At 57.2% G+C, this 21,922-nt stretch overlaps 1 protein-coding gene and 1 long non-coding RNA gene across 2 annotated transcripts; one reads left to right on the top strand and one right to left on the bottom strand.

Annotated features, from left to right (window-relative positions):
- Positions 1 to 682: 682 nt before the first annotated feature.
- On the top strand, positions 683 to 2,236 carry LOC119111053 (uncharacterized). The gene is made up of 3 exons (XR_005095580.1): positions 683 to 840; positions 1,517 to 1,690; positions 2,171 to 2,236. It is a non-coding gene; the product is annotated as an uncharacterized LOC119111053 (long non-coding RNA).
- Positions 2,237 to 2,690: 454 nt separating this feature from the next.
- On the bottom strand, positions 2,691 to 20,402 carry LOC119111457 (secreted frizzled-related protein 5). The gene is made up of 6 exons (XM_037235274.1): positions 19,915 to 20,402; positions 11,547 to 11,591; positions 5,731 to 5,817; positions 5,249 to 5,493; positions 4,307 to 4,401; positions 2,691 to 2,760 (listed from the first exon to the last, which is right to left on the bottom strand). The coding sequence occupies exons 1-6, from the start codon at positions 20,366 to 20,368 to the stop codon at positions 2,691 to 2,693; spliced, it is 996 nt and encodes a 331-aa protein (XP_037091169.1). The 5' UTR covers positions 20,369 to 20,402.
- Between the last annotated feature and the right edge of the window lie 1,520 nt (positions 20,403 to 21,922).

The following is a 21,922-nucleotide window of genomic DNA, read 5'->3' as shown; positions in this document are numbered from 1 at the left end:
GGCGCGCAATCTGCACCAGCTGTCCCTCGACGCCGACCACGTGGCGCGCACGGAGCTCCAGCGGAGCGCGGCGCCGCTGGGGCTGACGCACGGCCTGGCGCAGGGCCTGACCGGCCTGGGGCTGGCGCTGCTGGGCGCCGTGGCCGGCATCGCCGACCAACCGCTGCAGGGCGCGCTGGCCGGCCGCTCGGCCTCGGCGCTGGTCGGCGGGCTCGGCCGCGGTCTGGTCGGCGCGCTCACCAAGCCGCTGGGCGGAGCGGCCGACCTGCTGGCGCACACCGGCCAGGGTCTGCTGCACAGCGTCGGCTGGCGTCGGCGGCCGCAGGTAGTGGCTGCGGGACGGGGTGTCACGTGCTTTGTCTTCGCCGACATCTCCTGTTGTCAGTATTTCTATCGTGCAGAGTATGCCCCGGAACAGTGTGACGTTTGCCTTGTTGCAGTTAATGTGGGCCCAGTGGAGCCACGCTTGCGAGGGGCTTGTGTGCGAGCGACAGTGACCCATCGTGGCGTCGACCGCTGACCTCGCTGGCCGCGCGCCTGACTTGTCCCGCATACTGCGGCTGCGCCCCGTCGGACGCGTGTCTGCGACTCACCAGACAGTGGTGCCGTGATCCCAGAGTCCAGAGCCCTCTGTGTTCGTGCGTGTGCACTGACAGTACGCCGCGGGGCCGCCAGAGGCGCCAGCCCGAGCGTCGCTGGCCGGTGAGCCAGTGTCCGGCGGCGGCGCTCTGGCACGCGGTGCACCTGCTGCCGGAGTGTGCCGTGCTGGTCGTCACCGATGCCACCCAGCTGACGGACGGCGGCGCCTTCCGGGCCGTCACAGTCGTGCTCACCTCGCAGGTCAGCATCGCTCGCGGCGCCGCGGGATTGGGCGCACAAGCTGGACTTGCCCGGGGCGCAGGACACTGCCGTGACTCCATCTCCCGCACACTGCCCTAAAAGGAGTGACTCACATTGATACGTGTTTTGAACTGAAAAATCCATCTTGAAGACCTTTCTGTGCTGTTCACAATCCTACCCTTCTTGAGACATACGCCCGTCTAGTTTCTGAGCTACACGCCCGCGAAAAATGGGGGAAGGTATATCGGGGAGAGCATTTCAAAGTCACCTTGGCATTTATGGCGTCATAATGACGGCATTCATATTCTGCCTTTCCATGAGCCATGCGGCGGTCAAGGCTTAGGAAAATATAGTTGTTGAGACGTTTATCCTGGCGTTCGCGAGCGCGATTCCCAGATATAACGGCCGTCAATGGGCTCTCAATAAATGTTGCGCAAGGTACGATGACGTAATCAAACCATGTCGCGTTGAGGAATATTTTACTTGTTGCATTATATCTGATATTTTCTTCAATGTCTCCAAATGTGAAGCATTCCCTTTAGTTCATAGTCGGCCGCGCTAACGATTCGGTACTGTGAGGCGCGCGCGGACAACTGAAGCCGTGCAGCGTGCGCCGGCCGCCGGCGCGTGCGCAGACGCGGCCGGGCGGCGACTGACGGACGCGTGCGGCCGGCAGGACCTGCGGCTGCTGGCCGACGCCGAGCTGGAGTCGGCCGCCAGCTGGAGCGCCGTGTTCCGGCTGACCGAGACGGAGCTGTGCGGCTCGCAGGCGGACCCCACCGAGGTGGCGGTGTGTCGGCGGTCCGGCCCGCTCGGCTCGCCTCTGCCCTCCTCCGCCCTCTCAGACTCGGTACGGCACTAGTTCGGGGCGGCGCTCGCGGTGTGCCTGCTGGCGACTGGAGGTGCCTGTTGGTCTCGTTATAATTACTTTTATAAACGTTTGTAGTCGTGATAATGTATTTTTAACAGTTCACACCCGATGGGTATAACAAATGCACGTATACAAGTGACAAAATAATTTTATGATATTGTCGCGAGACTGCTCCACTTCGACGTGTTTTTGTCTTTATTTGTGAGCTTGTCAACGAATGACATACTGAGTTGTGTATGTAGCCTGCTAACTGCAGCTCAAAATTCAGTCATATCCGAACCCGATCAACATCCGTAGGATCATATTATTCTGAAACCGCCAGGCATTCGTCGAATTGTCAAGTCGAGCCCCTGGCCGTAGCCCCATCGCCCACGTACCACACGCCGCGTCCGTCGACAGCTGGCTCACGGCTGCCTTACGCCTCGCGTGCTCACGCGGCCACGTGTGTCCGGCCGGCAGGCGGACACGTACGTGGCGGAGTACGTGCGCGGAGCGGCGCAGCTGGGCGCCGAGCCGGGCCGGCCGGCGTCGGCGGCGGGCGGCGGCGCGCTGCTCACCCTGCTGCTGAGCCCCGAGCGGCGGCCGCTGCTGCTGTCCGCCTTCCGCAGCGCCCAGGACCGCCAGCTGGGCCGCGGCTTCACGCTCGAGGAGAGGTGACCTGGTAACCGGTGACAGGTGACCGCCAGCTCGGCCGGCCCGGGACCGATGACCTGGTGACCGGTGACTTGTGTCGGCCAGCTGTGCCTGCCTGGAACCGGTGACCTGGTGACCGGCGACCTGGTGACCAATGACCCGGTGACCTGGTGATCCGGTGACCGCCAGCTGAGCCGGCCCGAGACCGGTGACCTGGTGACCGGCGACCTGGTGACCGATAACCCGGTGACCTGGTGACCGGTGATACGGTGGCCGCCAGCTGAGCCGGCCCGAGACTGGCCGCCGGCTCTCAGCTGTCGTGCGGAACAGCTCCGGAGCGCGGTGGCTACATTCCGTCCTTGCGCGCGAGAGGTGGCGCGGCGGGACGGTGCGCCAGCCCGTCCGCCAGGGCGCGCCTGATAGCGCTGCCGACTGTGGTTACGGTTACGTTGCGCGGTTACGCGGTTACGCGGTGTGATCAGCGTGCGTGTGTCCGGCATGATGACGAAGCGCATTACAGGCCAGTGGCTGTCGTGGAGGACTGATCTCCAGCGCAGCCGGCCACGTTCTGACCGAGCGCGTCCACGGCCAGGTCACAGGTTTGTGATGCAACACTGTGATGACATTATCTCGTGTGCGCTTTGATGGTGCAGGGCTTTTGCAGATACGGGCATTGTTTGTTGTTGTCAATGGGGCCAATAACAGGTGTTCTAACGAACTTGTTTCCGTGGTTACTTTTAACGCGTGTGTATGCTGTCGTTACGAATTATATGCCGCAATATCGTTTTGTTTCCCCGTGGTGTAGACAACTCGGAGCGAAATCCTGAGAGGATTGACTGCTGCGACGAGAGCTCTAGTTGAGGCCGCTTAGGATGAAAGCTATATTGTTTGGCACAGACACGGACGACACACCGAAAACATTGAACGCATCGCAGAGATGGAGAATTCTAGAAACGTTAAACATGTACAGTGCGTAGTTGGGAGACGCTAGTTGGCTGCCCGCTACCGTCTTTGAGATGAAGTAAACTGCAACTATTTACAGGATTAAACATCCAGCATAACCACATACAACAACGGAAAACACAGCATGCACCAAACTCTCATGGCTAAATATGACGGTTGATCCAATAGTAAAACTGGGTAAGCACAGACTTTTAGTTGCCAACGTTCTTGACTATTGCTTGCGATGAAAATACCACTTCTATCCACACACAATGTCCTCGAGGGGTTCTAAGAACCCTTTGGTTACTTGGCTAAAAGTCTTCGACACCTCAGCGGCCGACACTGGGGCCTGACTCCCCGGCGGAAGTCGCGCGCGTCACGGGCGCGGCGGGCCCGCGTAATATCAGACGCGGCGTGCTTGTGGCCCACCGCACCAGCCGCGGGCCGCCGCCCCGCCTCGGTCGTCCGCCGCGCGTCCTCGCCGCAGCCGGGTCCGCGCGGCTTATCACAGATCCGGCCTCTGGGGCGCCCGTCCTGCGCGACAGAGTGTCTCCTCCGGCCGGCGCCGGGCTCCGCCACCTGCCGGACGCCTCGCCGCCGGCCTCGTGCCGCGGCCGTCCCGTCGGGCGGCACTCCTCGCCGGAGGCCGCCCGCGCCCGCCGCGCGCCCGCCCGGGCCGGCGCACCTCAGGGGGCGGCCGGCGCCCGCGCCGTGCTGTTGCCGGCCGCAGGGCTGGTCTTGCGGCGGCGCGAGCCGGTGCCGGCCGCCGATCCACCCTTGCGGCGGCGGCCGCCGTTGGGCCGGCGCCGGCGCTTCTGGCGGTTGCGCAGCCGCCGGCGGCCGCGCGGCCCGCCGCGTCGCTGGCCGCCGGACCGCTGCCCTCCAGGTCGCTTGCCACCGGGCCGCTGGGCACCGGGCCGCTGGCCGCCGGGCCGCTGGCCGCCAGGTCGCTGACCACCGGGCCGCTGGCCGCCGGGCCGCTGGCCGCCGGGCCGGCCGCGGCGCCGCTGGCCGCGCCGGCGCCCGGAGGCGGCTGGCGGCAGCATGGCCGCCTGGACGGCACGCGTGTCGGAGCAGTCGAGCCGCTGCAGGAGTCGACGCACCTGGCGAGAGATCTGCCGCCCACACCGGCCCCGTCAGAGGGCGGCGGCGACGCGCGGCAAACAGCCGGCGCACAGCCCGCGAGCACTAACCAGGCCACGGAACCAGATCGGGCACGACGGTTAGACTCCTTGCAAGCTGGGATACGCGAGTGATATGATCGGCTCGATCAGACACCGAAGTGAAGAGCGAGATCGACACAAGATTGATATGAACGAGAACAGACGCAGGAGTCATTACATGGGCGGGTTCGGACAGAGGAGTGAAATCATTAGAACGCTCTTCTGTTGAAACTCACAGGCCAAGCCAGTGGACAAGCTACGGCATCGGATCAGAATCAGTGGACGAGGTCTTTTTTCACACGGTCATACAGATAGGGATCGGGGGTCTGCGAGCGTTCCAGTACATGTCCAAACGTTTTCAACCACGCTATCATTCCAGCAGGTGACCTTAGTCCGGTGGCCGACTTTTAAACCTTTTTTTAGATTAAGAGAAATAAATCGTTTCATTTACAGGCCCGACAGATCTTATTCAACGGCGTAGCGAAACTGCTGATCGGTATCCAGCCTTGCAAAACCAGCACCTGGTCTGGATTTTCAATAGGCAAAAGTGAAATCCCTGGACAAATCAGTTAAAACAAAAGAAGTGATAGAAAGACAACGTCCCACAGTCCAGCTCGAGCACCGCAACACGTCTGATGAACCGACCAGCGCCGACCGCCGGTTTATCAGACGTATCAGTTTTCGAGCGCGCGTCATACGAATCTCATGCGCGTGCATGCTTTCACTCCGCCGTAGCCCACAGCTCGAACGCACCTTTCGTCCGCGACCACCGCACGCAACGCGACCCCTCGCAACTAACCTTCAACTTTTTCCATGGCATGATGAAGGTAGGTACCAGTTGGTCGCCCTGGCGGCGCGCCATCACCAGGTACTTGATGCCCTTCTGCTGCAGCTGCGGGCAGCAGTCGGGGTCGTGCGCCCACTGGAAGGTGGGCCGGCGCAGCGCGCGCCGCTCGGCGCGGCTGGGCGTCTGTGGCTTGAAGATGCGCGCTCTGCTGGCGATCAGTCGGTCGGCGCGTACCCGCCGGATCTTGGTGCGCACGGCTGCCGGCGGCGCTGCGGTTAGAGCGGCGCTGGCCGGGCCGCCACCCGGCCTGACGGTCACCTCACAGCGCGTCAACCGCCGCCGGACCCGACAGGGAGTGGCGAAGATCAAAGGCGCGCGCACCGGGTGCCTCCGGATTTGCAAGCTTAGCGAAATTGTCGCGACCAAGTCACCCAGTCGGCGCATATGACTAAACTCGTTAAACCGGCACCCTCGGTCTCAGCGCGATATCTTACCTACGTCGGACCGGCAGAAGTGATCGAGCATGTTCTCCTTTGTTTCCGGCTGGCTGCAAGCGTTGCAAGCCTCTGACGGCGGCTCCTCTGTAACGACAGCGGTCGAGCGGGTGAGCGCCGGCCCGGACGGCCGCCGGGTGGCGTCGCGGCTGACGGGGCGAACCCGGCGCGGTTACGGGAGCCGTCCGCCTCGTCCGCCCCCACCGGCGGCTCGGCTTCTGCCGTCACGTCCTGTCGCGCCGAGATGCACAGACCACAGGTGGCGCCGCCCGGCTGTCGCGCGCGGCAGGGCGCCGCCGCCACGGCCCTGCCGCCGGCGGCCCGCGTGGGACGGCTCTCTCGGGGCCTGACATCAGCCGGTGGGTGCACGCCGTGAGACCTCGCATGGCGGCGCCTTTGATCACGTGCCGGCCAGCGGCGGCAGGCACGATGGTCCGTTCACTGGGCCCTGGAGCGCCTTTCGCGGCTATCAGTCGGCCGAGCTGCTCTGATCAGGTCACGGTCTGCAGACAGCCTGCCGCAAGCGGCGAGCGGGCTATTCGGCGCCACATGCCCCCCGCCCCTGCCCTCCCCTCCCTCCTCCTCAGCTGTCATCTCGGGCCGGCGCTGACGGCAGTCCTTCGCGGCCGATCTAACGGCGCCGACAATAATCTCCTGTCAGGGTCTGCAGCTATTCCCATCGGCCGGCTGGCACTCAGCCGATTGGCCGGCGCCCGTCCGCCACCCTGGAGGTCCCTCGCTTCTTCCTCAGCGGCCGGCTCCTTGATCATCCCTGGCCTTATCCCTCGCGGCTCTGTAGCCTGTCACAACGCCTCCCAGTCGCGCCTGACACCCCGAAACCCTCACCTCTCGCTCGATACCCCGACCACTTCATCTGACGCCCCGACACGCCGGCCATCCCTCGGCACCTCCCCTCGCCCTGGCCGTGTCTGACACCCTGCCCAGCACCCTGAGCCTCCCCAGGGTCCGGCCGGGCCGGCGGCCGACTGCCGCGGCACCGCTCCCGACCGGCCGCCTGGGACAGCCCGTCACACCGCGCCACATGCTAATGCCCGCCGCCTTTGCAAGGTCCGCCGCCGCCGCCGCCGCCTGTCTGCATAGATAGGCGGCCGCGATTCGACCCGCGTCGTGCTGGAATAATACCTCTCCTCGGGTCATGGCACAGGCAATGGCAGACGCAGCCGGTAAATTTATTAGGCAATTCCAGCACGGCGGCGTGCAGCGATGGCCGGTAATCAATATAGGCGCCGGGTATTTATATATGGGGCGGCGAGCTTGCAACAAACAGCCGGCGGTGTCGTCTGAAGCCCGGCCCCGCTCGGGGGCCATTCGACCGCTTCAAACGAGCCGACCGCGCCTCTGGCCGCCGATCGCCAGCCGATGCCAATTCGGCGGAATGTAAATGTTGACACCAGAGAGACTGTAGGTGTGCTTTGTCCGGGGCTGGGCAGCGGGTGTCGGCGCGGCCGCCGCGCATCCTGTCCGAGCCCACTTGAAGGGAGCCGCCGCGGCGCGGCCGCATACCGCGCCGGCGTGACACCCCGTCACGTGACACCACGTCACGTGCGAGTGTCGCCTTTCCGGACCGGCCGGCAACGTGATCTCATCGGCCGATAGGGCGGCCCGAGGCGGCTGCTGCACGGCCGGCGCCGACCGCTGGCCAGAAGCGCCGAATCGCAGCCGGCCAGAACGGCTCCCAGGGGTCCGACGCCGGCGCCGCCAGAGGTACGCAGCGGATGTGCGGACCCGCCGCGAGATCCTGTCCCGACGCCGCGCCCCGGCCGGCTCCCCTCGGCGGCTTCTGGCGCTCCGGCTCGGCGCACAGTGACCCTGCTCTCAGAAACTTTTGATACTGGTCGTTACGGCTTGCACCCATCCCGGAAGTGTGCTGCTGATTGTAGGAAGCTGTTACCGCTTAAGGGGTCCTTTGCACGTGCACGGTCTCGGCCCGTTACGCTTCGCCTGGTCCCGTGTCGCTTCGCGTGAAAAATCACAGCCAATAGACCTGCCAGTGCCGGAACGCGAGATCTTGTATAGACTGTGTCCCATAAATGTGTTATCAAAATAAACCGCACATAAACCGAAAAGGAAAACTAATGATTCGCGTTGAAGTAGGGTTGCATCATGTGCAACGTCTCTTATAATGACCGTTGCGCACGAGAGACCTCAGCACATCCTCCCACATACAACTCAAATGACCAGCACGCAGCCAGCGTATTTGGCTTTCTCAAGGTGTTACTGTCGGCTTCGTAGCGCAATGTGACGGGACACAGCGCGAGGCAAGCATGACTCACGTTCGTTACTTGATTTATCACGGGAGTGCATGACAAAGCGCCTAGCAAGGCATGCCTGCCTCAATCCGCCCACCTTATATAGTCACGACTCCTGGTGTCCCTGCGCCAGCGCTTTGGAATGTTTATTCACGAATGAATGTCCAGGGGCATGCGTCACGCTTGTGAGAACGCGATGATTTTATCCTCACGAAAATCAGCTGTAGATATTCACGAGTCCTTTCCTGCTAGCAAACGCGTGGTGTCCAGTTCCGTGCTTTGGGTTAGTCTGCGGGGCCGAAACTAACGTATCACGTTCAAAGGTGACGCCGACAATGAATGCTAGTGAGGCGAACACCGTTCATTCCATTGGCCGGCGATAGCCTGCAGTTAAAAGTTGCTCCCACTCCCACTCCGATTTTCGTGAATAACTTCCGAACCACGCAAGGCAGTCCCATCAAATTTTTAGCGCCTGCCTGGTGATCGATTTGACATATTCTGGAGGATTTTTCCTACATCAGGTCAGGTCACTGGGTTATGGCGACGTCAGTGTGAGCTTGGACGACGGTTTTCGGCTCTACATGCGGTAGCTCTCAGTTTTATTTCTTGCTTGGGGCTGCCTTGATGTCATCCTTTCAGTGGTGTGACCGTCTGGGGAGTGAGAAGTGCGTGTATGTGTAACATCATGTGATGTGTGACATCACGCATATCGCTACACAATCATGTCATTGGTTTGGAAGGCGCCGATGCAACTAATGACCTCGTCTGCCGTGTGGACTGGAAGAGCAGCATTATCACCAAAACGGGTGACCTGACTTTGATCCTCGTTCTTAGTAAACACGTTAGTGCGATTCTGCAAGGAAAGAACATCTGCTGTTCTTGCACTCTTTTGCTTAGGACCAGCGAAGGTCTACACGACCATTGTTAGGTGCGCTGGGGCTTTGCAATTGCTCCAGTCTCACACTTCGGGCATTTCGCGCCACACCCGGCGCCAATTACGTAACAGATATAAGCTCGACGATTGCTCGATAGCATTGTCTTTAGGGCTGACATGATGCCGATCACCCAATGAGTTTTTCCGATCAGACGGTTACATTTTGATACCAGGTTAACAATCATCATGGCTACTTCTGAAATCTAGAAATCCCACCTGAAGCTGGGGAAACTGTGCTGGCTAACAGGTAAAGCGTCAAGCTGATATCACTCCTTAACGTGACGCAAATTTCGAAAGAAATGTAGCGTTGGGCCGTCATTTTAGGCATGCAAACTACATAGCTCAAACTTTTAGGATCTAGCATTTCATTTTCATCAAATACGTGCGCTAGGGTTTATGCGCAGGTCATGAGTGGTCTTGTTCTGCGATCATTCTTATTCGCAGCTCAAATAATCCGCAATTAACTTCACGTGCCCATCCATGACAGTGACGCTCTGATTACTGTTTAAAGTCATGCTTACGTTCTGAATAAGACGGTTACAAGTACGGTTGTGCCACTTCGGGCGCTGCAGTCTCCAGATATATCACGCAACACCATCCAACCAGGAACCCCAGTCGTAACGTTGATTTAAACTCTGGAGCTTCAAGTTGATCCCTTCTTCAGCGAGCATACGGCACAGCTACTTCCAGAGTTCAGCACAGGACTTTATGACCTCCTTTAGTTCACCCCGCAGCTCAAGTATCTTAGACTTGATCCTTTAACCGCTTTTCGGCCCTTTCTTGATATAATAACTTTCTTAATTTTCAAGACAACGATCGATCTGCTGCCAATCAACTTTGAAGAAAACAGGACATGACGTTGAATGACGTCAATGGGAAATGCCCTCAGCTAAAAAAAAAAAAATCAGCGCGAGCCCGGGTCTAATGCTATCTTTCATTTTTCTTCACAAATCTAAAAGAATGCACAAATACGAGAGGTTATGCATAAAAGGATTAATATCCGACTGCTTACTGTCCATGTCAGCTGAGGCTCCTGGTGACGACAGAGAGTTTTTTCTCGCAAATAATCAGAGCACCTTAGATCAAAATCGTGGTGCTCGAAGCGTCACTTTGCCGTCAGTGTGCCCGGTGTCCGGTGCAGTCTGTGCGGCAGTACGTGGGCCGCCGGATGCTGTCTGACCACATGCTGCTCCAGACACCTAGCCTTAGGGCTCCCCTGCGCGCTTGTGTTTGTGTACCCACATTTGTGGTCGCCCAGAACCTTATCCGAAGGCCTGTGTTCCCCCTCCACGGAGATCGACATGTCCCTGTTCCCGATTCCATTGGCATCCCTCCATCGAGACATTTCGGCGGTCTCTGCTTGACGCTTGTGACACCCTGCACCTGGGATTGGATGCTTGCGTCTGCCGATAGCACACGCGGGCCACGTCATAGAAGACTCGGCTTATACCTATGTGTGGGCTTGGGAACAGCTGGCAGTCCCGGGTTGGACTTGAGTGCGCTCTTCCGCCAAATCTTGGGGCGTCAATCTACTCGGGCTCAGGGTATATTTCTAGACTCTTATGCATGGGTTTCAAGTATCCCTCTAATAGTGTGCTTCAGGCGCGTCTCCACCTACAATTGAGACGCTCTTGGCCTGTGTATGGGGTCTAACCGTAGCTGCAATTAACTGTCTTTTATCTGTATTTTGGACACCTTCCACATCGCACTGGCGCTTCTCCACGCGATATCAAGGGTGCCGTTTCACCGGGCTCAGTAGCGCCTCGCTACTAGTCCTCGTTAAATCTTAATTCTCTACAGACATCCTGAAACATGGGCGCCCACATGGGCTGAAAGAACGCCATAATTTACGGGTACTGCGGAGAAATCGGGCCCTTTGGATCCACTACTGATAACGGCCCGTCGTTACACGCCTTTGTCTCTTCTCGGACGTTCCGCGCCATTTCAGACGGATGTTCCGCGCCATTCCAGAGGGTCATGTTGGGCTGGTCCGTCACCTGGCCGACCAAGCGCGCCACGCTTGACAAACGCGCACACGCACGCTCATATACGCAGACAGACTCACAGTACATCGCGCCACAGGTACTTACATAGAATGCAACGACCTGGAAGTACAACAACGAACTGGGAAGGACGATGCTAAAAACGTAAAAGCGTAGTCATACATCCAACGACATTTTTGTCAGAAAACCTGAGCACATTCCCGCATACAGGGCGTATGTCCAGCACTGCCGACTTTCGCCGACCAGCCGCCATCCAGGCACACAGTGATCCCCACCGGGTGAACCGCGTGCCACCACCAATGTACCTCTACAGCTGCAGACCATGCCTGACGAGCGGACTACCTCGACCTCCTGCAGGCGAACAGGCCAACACTGGAACGACAGCAGCCGGCGCGACCGAGAGCGGTCGCCAGCGCTACGCTACTACACAGGGCTAGCTACACAGGCCGACAACCAGACGAGAGTGAAGAGAAGAGCCCGCCGTGCGGAGCCGGCACCACAGGATGACGGGGCGCCGAGCCCCGCCGACAGCATGCCCCATGCCCGCCGCCGTCTCGCCGCCCCGCGCCTCATGCCGCGCGGCCGGGGCGCGCGGCGCGCACCACTTACGGATCACCAGCGGCCCTCCGTTGTCCTCCCACCGGTTCACCTTCTCTGCAATACAGGGAAGAGGCTGCCGGTTACGGGGGTGGCCGCCGGCGTGAGGGGCCGTGCCGAGCGGACAGCACGGCCCGGCCGGCTGCCCGGGACCGGCAGCCGCTCGTCGGCTCGCTACTGGCCTCCTACGTCTACCTCTGCGCCACGGTGTGGTGTGCTGTTGGCAAGGTCGTCTGCGCTGCGTTGGGGCGGTCGACCGCCCTCCGCCTGCTACTGACTGCTAAGACTAGTAACCCCGAGGCGAGCACCCGTCTTCGCTTCTCTACAGCACGACGCCCCACGGAAATACTTCACTGGGGTAAACAGCCAAATGCCGTGCAACATCCGGGACCGCTCCGCAAAGCTGATCTGCATGCGAGGCTGCAACACCGTCTTCCGCCCGCCACAGCGCAGAGTGTTCTCAGGGAAGGCTGTTTTTCAGGCCAACTAAGTAGCCGGTGGCGGATCGCATTGCACGCTGCATGTTCCAGTTGTCGCCCTTGCAGGCCGGTCAGTTGCTGAGCCCCCAGCCGTGCTGACCTCCAGCACACGCCTGCGGTGGCGTACGTCTCCGCGTCCACGTGTGCTATATCGCGCGTCTGGCGTATACACCGGAAGTTGCCAGACCTTGACACAGTCACATGTTTGGGGAGTGCCGTTTGATCTTTGCCGACTGCTCAAGAAAACTGAGAACAGCTTGGAGCACGTTACATTATTTTTTAATCATTCACCGCAAAAAGGCAGAAACAATTTACACGACGCTTCGTACAAGAGTCTTCATGATATGACTTTCAGACACGATGGTTTGTAAAAACCTTCGAAGTTATTCTTAAAGCCACAACCCCTACCACGACTGTCCGTTTTTTGGGGGGAGGGGGGAATTGTAATTTACACAACGGACCTACTCGATACAGGTGTACTGATCATAATATGTAATTCAAATATTTGGTACGTAGATAAGCTGTTAATCCTCCCAAAGGCTAGCAAATACACCCAACTGCTTGGATTACCGCTTACCGTCGCTCCGAAGTTGTACCTCTCGTCTACGTCAATGTTTCCTATTCAATGCGCACACAAATGAGGCATCAATAATGCAAAATAGCATTGAATCGAAACATAAAATGTCACTTAGTAATGGCCAATTGTTAATGGGCACATACCGTGACTGTTGCCTCCCCTGATAACATACAGCACACATTTTGTTAAGTTATATCCTTTAGACGCATTACTTGTTTGTTTTGTCCCGAACTGTTTACCGTATTATGTTTTCATTCCTTACACGGAAGTGCTCATTGTTAAGCGTTCACAGCCACGGTTGTTCAAATTGTATGGCACACTTAGGGTTTTTCCACCAGATGTTGCCAATTTTACAAGGTCGTTTCAATTGATTACCTCTGCAGATGCACACAATAGTGGCTCGCACAAACGATTCCACATGTTTCCAAGCCAGGCACGTGAACTTTTGGTAGAAACTGACCGGAGTCTGAAACTAAGTAGGGTGATTATGGATTAAAGCAAAAGCGAAGAGTTGATTTCGGAGTGACAACCTAGAACCAGAGGCAAACAAGTCATTTCCGCTGCGCTTTTTACGAGTTTAGAGTCACAAAATGCAGCCCCTGGGACCCTGGGCTAAGATATATCACTGTTAATAGGTTCACTGAAGACAGGTTGACTTTTCAGGTGTTGGAAATACCCATCTGCAAGACAAACTAAAGGTATATGTGCATATATATATATATATATATGTATGTATATATAATTCCTCATACACGTCTTGTAAGGAGTCACAGCGCACTCAGCATTGGTTGCTCTTTATGTTTTCTAGATCGATCTGATGTTATCTTTCACTTGCTGCTGATGCTCTAAACACCGACACCAAGCCTCGTAATAAAAAAGGTACATTTTGTCGTAGTGCATAACCTGGTGTGATGAATTCCTATATAAACATGTATATATATATATATATATATATATATATATATATATATATATATAGATAGATAGATAGATAGATAGATAGATAGATAGATAGATAGATAAATAGATAGATAGATAGATAGATAGATAGATAGATACAACTATTTCAGGCCATGCTGTATAACAATCTGTACCTTTTTTAAGAGAGCTAGAGGCACCAAATTTGCAGGTTGTATTGTTCTGTACGTGGACTCACTGAAGTCAAGATTTAAGGTTCCTAGGCTGTGACCTTCGGGTCCAAGAAGGTCAAACAAGGTCAAACTCCAGACTGATTTTCAAAGTGCTATCAGAACCTAGATAACCGTTTCTGAGCAAAAGGCCACATATTTATTTAAGGTCAGAGACCCTGTTTGACCTTTTTAAGGTCATGGTGACCAAAATAATACAAGACTCCACGGAGTTTTGCATTTGAATAAGCAAAAAAGATTACGCTAGGCAGTATGTTCCTAAAAACAAAATGTTGACTTGGGTCATTTTAGGTCGGCGAACTATTGTGGCCATAAAAGGATCCATGGAAGATGCGGCTCCTGTTATCAATCAATTCGAAATGAATACCAAAACTGCCCGTAATAGCAAGCCCCAGACTAATAAAGCAGGTCGGTTTTGACCTTGGTCAGACCTTCATACCTGACCCCACGTCAGTGGAATTTGTTCATTCAATTGTTTTGCTGCCTAATAAAGTATCTCAGAGATGTATGGCTTCGTGTAACACTCCGTTTTTGCATCAGGTTGAACGATGTCCTAGAAATTGACTTCGCTGAATCCATGGCCTGACTTTGGCCTGCCGTTAGGTCAGCAACCTTACAAGGTAAATACATTTTTCAAAGCATACGATCCGCTATTCGATTGTCTCCAGCTATGCAAAATTTTGCTTGGCTGCACCGCGCCGTTTCGGAAGCCATTACGGAAAGCCCTTCGGGGGCCAGTTTGACCCCTATCCCGAGTGTGTGTTAACACACGCCCGGGTGGCCGGCCGGATACCCTTCGCTCGGGTAGGAGTGAATTTGACACCCTGAGATCTGGGGAACTAAGAGAGCTAGAGACACCAAATTTACAGGGTATGTTGATTTGTGTGTGAACTCACTTGGATCAACGTTTCAGGTTCCTTAGTAATGACCTTCAAAATTTTCAAATTTTCATTAGTCAGATTCCAGATTCCGTCAAATTCAAGTCAAATTCATATTCAATTTGACTTGACAACAAGATTCCGTCAAATTCAATGGTCAAATTCAGGTCAAATTCCAGATTAGTCTCCAAAGTGCCCCCAGAACCCAGATAACCATTTCTAAGCAAAAGTTCCCCCGCTCATTTAAGGTCAGTGACCTTGTTTGACCTTTTGGAGATCATGGTGACCAGATCATACGAGAATGCTCTGAGTTTTGCATTCGAATAAGCGACAAAGATTACGCAAGACGGTATTTTCCTAAAACCAAAATGTTGCACTGGGCCATTTTAGGTATATGACCTATTTTGGCCTTTAAAAAGTCCATGGAAGTTTTATAATGCAGTTTCTGCTATCAATATATTCGAAATGAGCGCCAGAAGCTATCCACACAGCAAGCCCTAGAGTAATAAAACAGGGTGGTTTTGGATTTGGTCTGACCTTCACACCTGACCTAACGTCAATGTAATTTGATTATTCAAATGTTGTGTTGTCTAAGGAAGCATCTGAGAGATGATGGCTTCGTCTAACATTTCGTTGTTGCACCACATTGAACGATCCCCTAGAAACTGACTTCGCTGAAACCATGGTCTGACTTTGACCTGCCATAGGTCAGCGATCTTACAAGGTGTATCTAAATTTTTGATATCAAACAATCCGCTATTTACATTTACAAACAATCCGCGATATTGCAAGGTATATCTAAATTTTTGATATCAAACAATCCGCTATTTACATTTACAAACAATCCGCAATCTTGCAAGGTATATCTAAATTTTGTATATCAAGCAATCCGCTATTTAATTATCAACAACTATGCAAAATTTGGCGCGGCTACGCTGCGCCGTTGGGAAACCATTCTGGAAAAACCTTCGGGGAGTCCAATTGGCCCCCTCACCCGAGCACGCGTTACAGATGCCGTCAGATCGATCGAGAAAACATTGTAAAAAATCATTAGTGCCGAGTCCGCTGTGATTTTTATCAAAGGACGGACACACACACACACACACACACACACACACACACACACACACACACACACACACACACACACACACAAACACGTATATATATAGTAATAGTTATAGTTATGTGTATGCACACGCACAATACCTTAGCCTATTTTCATATAGATAAAAATACGGCTAAGTCGTAATGCCTTTGAAAAGTTTAGGAACCTTTTGGTGTCGGCGTTGATGAGGCAGACAGACCTCTCATTTCAAACTTCTAGCTTATGAATGGCATCATATGGCCAGAGTCAGACCTGCACAAAGCTGGAATGCTCCGTCCGGATGTCTGCCGTGCTTCCTCGGTGTGTGGTCCTTCACACTCAGCCACACAGCACTGCGGTGTACGCGAGGGAAACTGTCGGTGATGCATGTGCCTGATTCTGTCCCCTGCTAACATCGCCAGCAGCATGTTAGCATGATGCCTTACGCGTGCCGCTGCGCCTGGTCGGCGTCGGGTGTCTCTTCAGCCTGCGTGTCTTCTGTTGGTATGTGTCCATGTCTCTTCTTTGTGTGGACAGTTTGGTGATAAATGCATACATGCCTGAATGAACAAACCAAACAGTTCACCGTCGAACAAACCGTTTGCCGTCGAGTTGACACCGTTCGGTTGTGCCTAAACCAGCCGACGAGAGAGCAGAACGGCGGAAGCGAGGAGGACTTTTTGAGAGATGGGGCCGGACCCGATGGTCAGACACCGACAGACACCGCAGCCGATCAGACACCCACAGAAGTGAGGAGCACAACACTCGACACTCGGCGAAGAGCCACAGCACAGTTAGAGAGCGCGTTTAAGCAGGTGTAGAGTAACACTCCGGAGCGCGGCGCTGATGCGACGACACGCGACACTGAACTCTGATATCAACTATCATGCCGAATGTTCACATGGCGTTACGTACGCTTACGCCTTCGAGTGCCGGGGGAGACACCGCCGATCTTTTCCAAGTGAGCAAGCAGATCTCGGGGGGGGGGGGGGGAGTTCCTATCTCATCACGTCTATAACAATTTTTTCGTAATTTGTTGCGCTTTTTTCAATCAGATGGCAGTTATTGTCTAGAACGTGCCGTAATGACCCCCTTCCCATTTGTTGCAATGTTCTGTCTCGGTCACCTGAGATTTCCTGAAGTATCCAGACGTCCACAGCCCCTTACCGTACGTCCCCTAGGGGCACCGTCATGATGAGAACGCGCATGAACCTCTAACTCAACGGGAACACAACACATCGCGTCAGTAACGACTGAATCCATGCCGTCCACCGAGGTGCTGCTCGTGGATCATCTCACAGCACTGCCTGGTGCTCAACAATCTGCGCCGTCATGCCATCAAACGAGCCACGGCCTCTTCGCTGCTGGGCTGGTTCAGCGTCCCAACACCACCACAGACCTTCACACACCTCAGCACCTTCCAGCTGACACAAAAACCGGATGGGGTCTGTGCCATCCGCCTGGCCATTAGGTCTAGTACCCCATCCGGCACAGCACGACACAGGTAAACCGACTAGAGCTGCTAACACGTGCAGACCCCTGACGGTGACTGTCGGGGATACGGCTGGCCCCAGTCCCACCGCTGCTAACATGTCCAGACCCCTGACGGTGACTGTCGGGGATACGGCCGGCCCCAGTCCCACCGCTGCTAACATGTCCAGACCCCTGACGGTGACTATCGGGGATACGGCCGGCCCCAGTCCCACCGCTGCTAACACGTCCAGACCCCTGACGGTGACTGTCGGGGATACGGCCGGCCCCAGTCCCACCGCTGCTAACATGTCCAGACCCCTGACGGTGACTGTCGGGGATACGGCCGGTCCCAGTCCCACCAGTCACTTGTTGAATGGCTGTTCTGCTGACGTGGCTCAGTCTCGCCCAGAGTCAGGTACGGCAGGCCTGCCAAAGGGGCGGCTCCTCCGCGCTCAGCGTGGACTCCGTCGTTAACTGCCTGCTGTCCCAACAGAACGTCACCACGGCCTCACTCTGTCGCTCTCAGCTGTAGCCTGCCGCGGTTCAAGCCGTGACCGCCCGCGGCAGCAGTTAACCCCCAGGAGCAGGCGTCGATCGGGTCCGGGTCCGGGTCGGATCCAAGCCCGGGCCCAGGTCCGGGTCCAGGTCCGGATTCGGGTCCGGGCCCGGCTCCGGGGCTGAGTCCGGAGCGGGGCCGGGACCGGGGCCGGGTCGGGGCGGAGGCCGGGTCCGGACCCTGAGCCGGGATGGAGTCCAAGTCCGAGTCCGGGTTAGGGTCCGGGTCCGGGTCTGGGTCTGGGTCTGGGTCTGGGTCTGGGTCCGGGTCCGGGTCCGGGTCCGATTCCGGTTCCCCACCCGGGCTGGGGCCTGGTCCGGGGCCGGGTTGGGGCCTGGGCTAGGGCCGGGGCCGGGGCCGGGGCCGGGGCCGGGGCCGGGGCCGGGGCCGGGTCACGCCGGGACGCGCCGGACCGGTGTGACACCCCGGAGCTGACGAGCAGCTTATCACGCGAGGCGTCCAGCCGTCGACAGCCGGTCCCGCCCCGTCGCCGACCGCCGACAGCGCATCTGATACGGCGCCCCCGTTCAATTAGCGCCCTATGGTGTGGCAGATTAGCCGCGGCGTAATTGGCGGCCGCGCCGCTCTTGCCGCCGCGGTAATTGGCTAAGCGGGACGGGCCCGGTCCGGTCCGGCTGGTCTGGCCGGCCGGCGGGTGGGCCGCGCGGACTTGGGCGCCCCTGGCCGCACCGATCGGCCATCGCGGGGGAGACGTCACCACAGAGAGTTGGAGCGGTGTCGCCACTTAAGGAGCGACGGTGCTACTTACGGAGCAACGGCGCCATGTAAGGAGCAACAACGCTACTTACCGAGCGACGGCGCGCTGATGGGAAACGGGCTTCGGCTTGAAAAAAACTCAGTGCTGGGCAAATATTTTTTATTGCCGGCAGGCGAGAAAATGCATGTGATAGTGCAACTAGAGTCAAGCATGACTTAGCGTATTTTCCCTACACTTTGGATAAGAAATACGCGCAATATTTGCCTGGTAGTTTGCGGTATAGATCGCCAATGGTAATCGGATTTAGGTAAGCATGGGACGATGGGCCTACCTGCTCCCTTCTTAAGATGGATATGTTGAGAATGCGTTTCCTGGGACGTCACCGAAATCGGTTCAGACGTCCCGGTGAAAAGTTATTCTTAAACTGCCGTTGATTTTGTTGCTTTTAAAGGTTGTTTAAAAAACGTTGCCGTTCTGGTCGTTTTTCAACACATCTTAATTGAATTCAGTAATGTCCGAGGAGACGAGTGCTGAGCATATCAATGATATTAAAGGGCTTTAGGGAGCAAGACCTTTAACATCACATGTCGGTTGGGCGGAAAAATCCAAACGTACAGGCGTGAAGCTGTCTGAACACACCAAGCACATTGCTATTTCTTGCACACATCCGTGTGACTGAGCCATATAACTGCACCGGATAGTTCTGATGGAGAGAAAACATCGTATGCTATTTCCCCTAACCACTCTTACATAGATTCATCTTATAGGGTTTCCCCTTGGCTTGGCGGGGAACAAAAATGAATGCACGCGGATTGTGTCAGCCTGCTGACGGTCCTAGGCCGAGTTTCCTCAAGCTGTCCAAGATACGGGGAAACAATCCAAGCGCTACGAAAGATCTTACAAATTTAACGAGTTCCGAAAATGTTATCGCCGGAACCCGTCGAACGGCGGCTTACGCCCGAGAATGGACGAGTCAACTGCGACATTATCCTCCCGCCCCCTCGCTGAGAGCAGTGACGAGGGATCAATACAAGGAGCGATGGGGACATCGTGCCCCTTCCTCCTGCGTCTGGTAAGCCATAGCGCGTGGTGCGAGCCGAGTACGTGGGTGGGACGTCGAGAGATGAGCATACCTTAAGGTGCACGTGACCGAGATGCCCAGCGCATGACTTTTTCGGCTGTCCATTCAGCACTTCACGAGTTTATCAGACGCGTTGATGAGACCTTGCGTGCAGTTTTCATGATGCCCGGTGGCCGTGCCAGAGCAGCGGGCGTCACGTGAGTACGCACCTGCTCTCGTTCGTTTGCCGGCCGCACCGTGCCCGTTCTTGCGCACACCACCGAACGCGTCCCGTGCGGCGGCACGGCCCCCAGCCGGGCCGGCGAGCCAGGGCGGCCGCCAGCAGGTTGTGCCGGCCCGGTCCGCGTGCTTACCGAACAGGCGCCCCGCCGGACTGCACTCACCTGGCGGCTGCTTGTTGGACTGGGCCTTGATGCACATGTCGTTGTCGGCCGGGAACTTGGTGCAGCGCACTATGTCCGGCCAGGGGAAGCCGTACTCGGCCATGCGCGCACCGCAGCTGCTCTCCACCTTCTGGCAGAGGCTGCGGCACGGGTAGATGGGCCGCTCCAGGCAGATGGGCGCGTACAGCGAGCACAGGAAGAGCTGCGCGTCAGGATCGCAGCGCACGTTGAGCAGCGGCACCCAGGAGGCTGCCTGCTGCGAGACCTCGGAAAGGCTGTCGTGCTCCAGCAGGTTGGGCAGCGTCATGCGCATGTAGCCGATGTCGCGGCACAAGGTCATGTTGTGCGGGATGTCAATGCAGACCGGCTGCGAGCCGCGTCCGGTCACCGTGTCCCACTCGAAGGCGCGCGCCGCGCCCAGCAGCACGACTAGCGTCGCCCAGGCTGCGGTCATGGCGGCGGCGTGCGCGAGCGACCACCGCCGAGGCGCCGGTCGGCTCCGACTGGCCACCGCCGCTGCCGCCGCCGCCGCCGCCGCCGCCTGTCTCTCCCCGGTCACGTGACAGGCCGGCGCCGGCAGCCAATGGCCAGCTACGGGCGCCCGCCGGCCGGCCGGCCCCGCCGAAAGGCTCATTACAGGCTAATGATGATAGGCGGCCGATGAGTATCTTGACAGCCGGGACAGGGCTCTGCGCCGGCTGATGACGAGTGGGAGGTGTCGGGGTGCGGGGGCGGCAGCACGAGGGGCCGGCAGCCGGCGGTGGCGCGCGCCGCCGCCCCCAGCGGCGCAGGGGAGCCGCCGCTCGAGCAGCCGTGGGAGCGCTCCCAAGACGCGCCGCTGACGGCATGAGGTCATGCGCTAAAGGAAGCAGGCGCCGTCATAGCGCTGGGCTGAAAGGATGCCGCAGTGTGTGTTATCTCAAGCACATGACCTCGCTTAAGAGTCCTGGGAGCTATAGATCCATCCAGTCTAGGCTGATGAAATTAGACATTGGCCGGAGGGATCCAAACGCTCGCGTGTCAGGCGGTGTGCCAGTTCCGAGTTCAACCGCGCGTAACCCTCCCCTGCATCTAGTACGCGCACATGCATGTGTGTTCGAAAAGGCCGCGTATCCTGCACAATTCGGAAACACTGCGCAACTTGCCAGCTTCGGCTCTGCGCCTGCCTTACGCGCATTTTGATTCCTCAGCGGGTACATACCAGAAGATTTGATCCACCAGAAGACTGACCTCCAACTCAGAAGAGCTGCGGCCGCATCGAATGATCTTTTGATCGGTGACTTCCTGACCGGAATTGCATAGTTTGAGACCGGAATGGCTCAACTTAGCAAACCTACATTTATGTGTTGCTCTACATGCAAACATGTTGCGTCATGCTTGTGTACAATAAATCACTGTGACCATGCCTAACGCGCCCAGCCTATTAAATGCTTCCGCACTGAAATAAGCCTACACGGCTTCGTCAGCAGCGACGTAAGACCGGTAATCCTGCGGCATGTCCGAGTTACCGTGGCCAGCGTCCTGATCCCGCGCTCCGGACGCGTTCTGCTGGGCTGCCGTGGTACGGCGGATCTGGATCGGGTGCCGTGTCGGGGGACTCCGGCCGCGTTCTGCTGAGCTGCCACGGTACGGCGGCTCTGGATCGGGTGCTGTGTCGGGGGGGGGGGGGGAGGTTCCGGCCGCGTTCTGCTGAGCTGCCACGGTACGGCGGCTCTGGATCGGGTGCTGTGTCGGGGGGCTCCGGCCGCGTCCTGCTGGGCTGCCACGGTACGGCTGTTCTGGATCGGGTGCTGTGTCGGGGGGCTCCGGACGCGTCCTGCTGGGCTGCCACGGAACGGCGGCTCTGGATCGGGTGCTGTGTCGGGGGGCTCTGTCTGTGTTCTGCTGGGCTGCTACGGTACGGCGGCTCTGGATCGGATGCTGTGTCGGGGGCATGGTGCCTCGGCATTGCGTCAGGATGGACTGTGACTCGGCTATTGTGTCCGGTGTTCCATGCCCGGACATTGCG

Source organism: Pollicipes pollicipes, unplaced genomic scaffold, assembly GCF_011947565.3.
Source record: "Pollicipes pollicipes isolate AB1234 unplaced genomic scaffold, Ppol_2.1 Scaffold_7261;HRSCAF=8764_pilon_pilon_pilon, whole genome shotgun sequence".
Lineage (NCBI taxonomy): Eukaryota > Metazoa > Arthropoda > Thecostraca > Pollicipedomorpha > Pollicipedidae > Pollicipes > Pollicipes pollicipes.
This window is presented reverse-complemented; position numbering and strand designations above follow the sequence as displayed.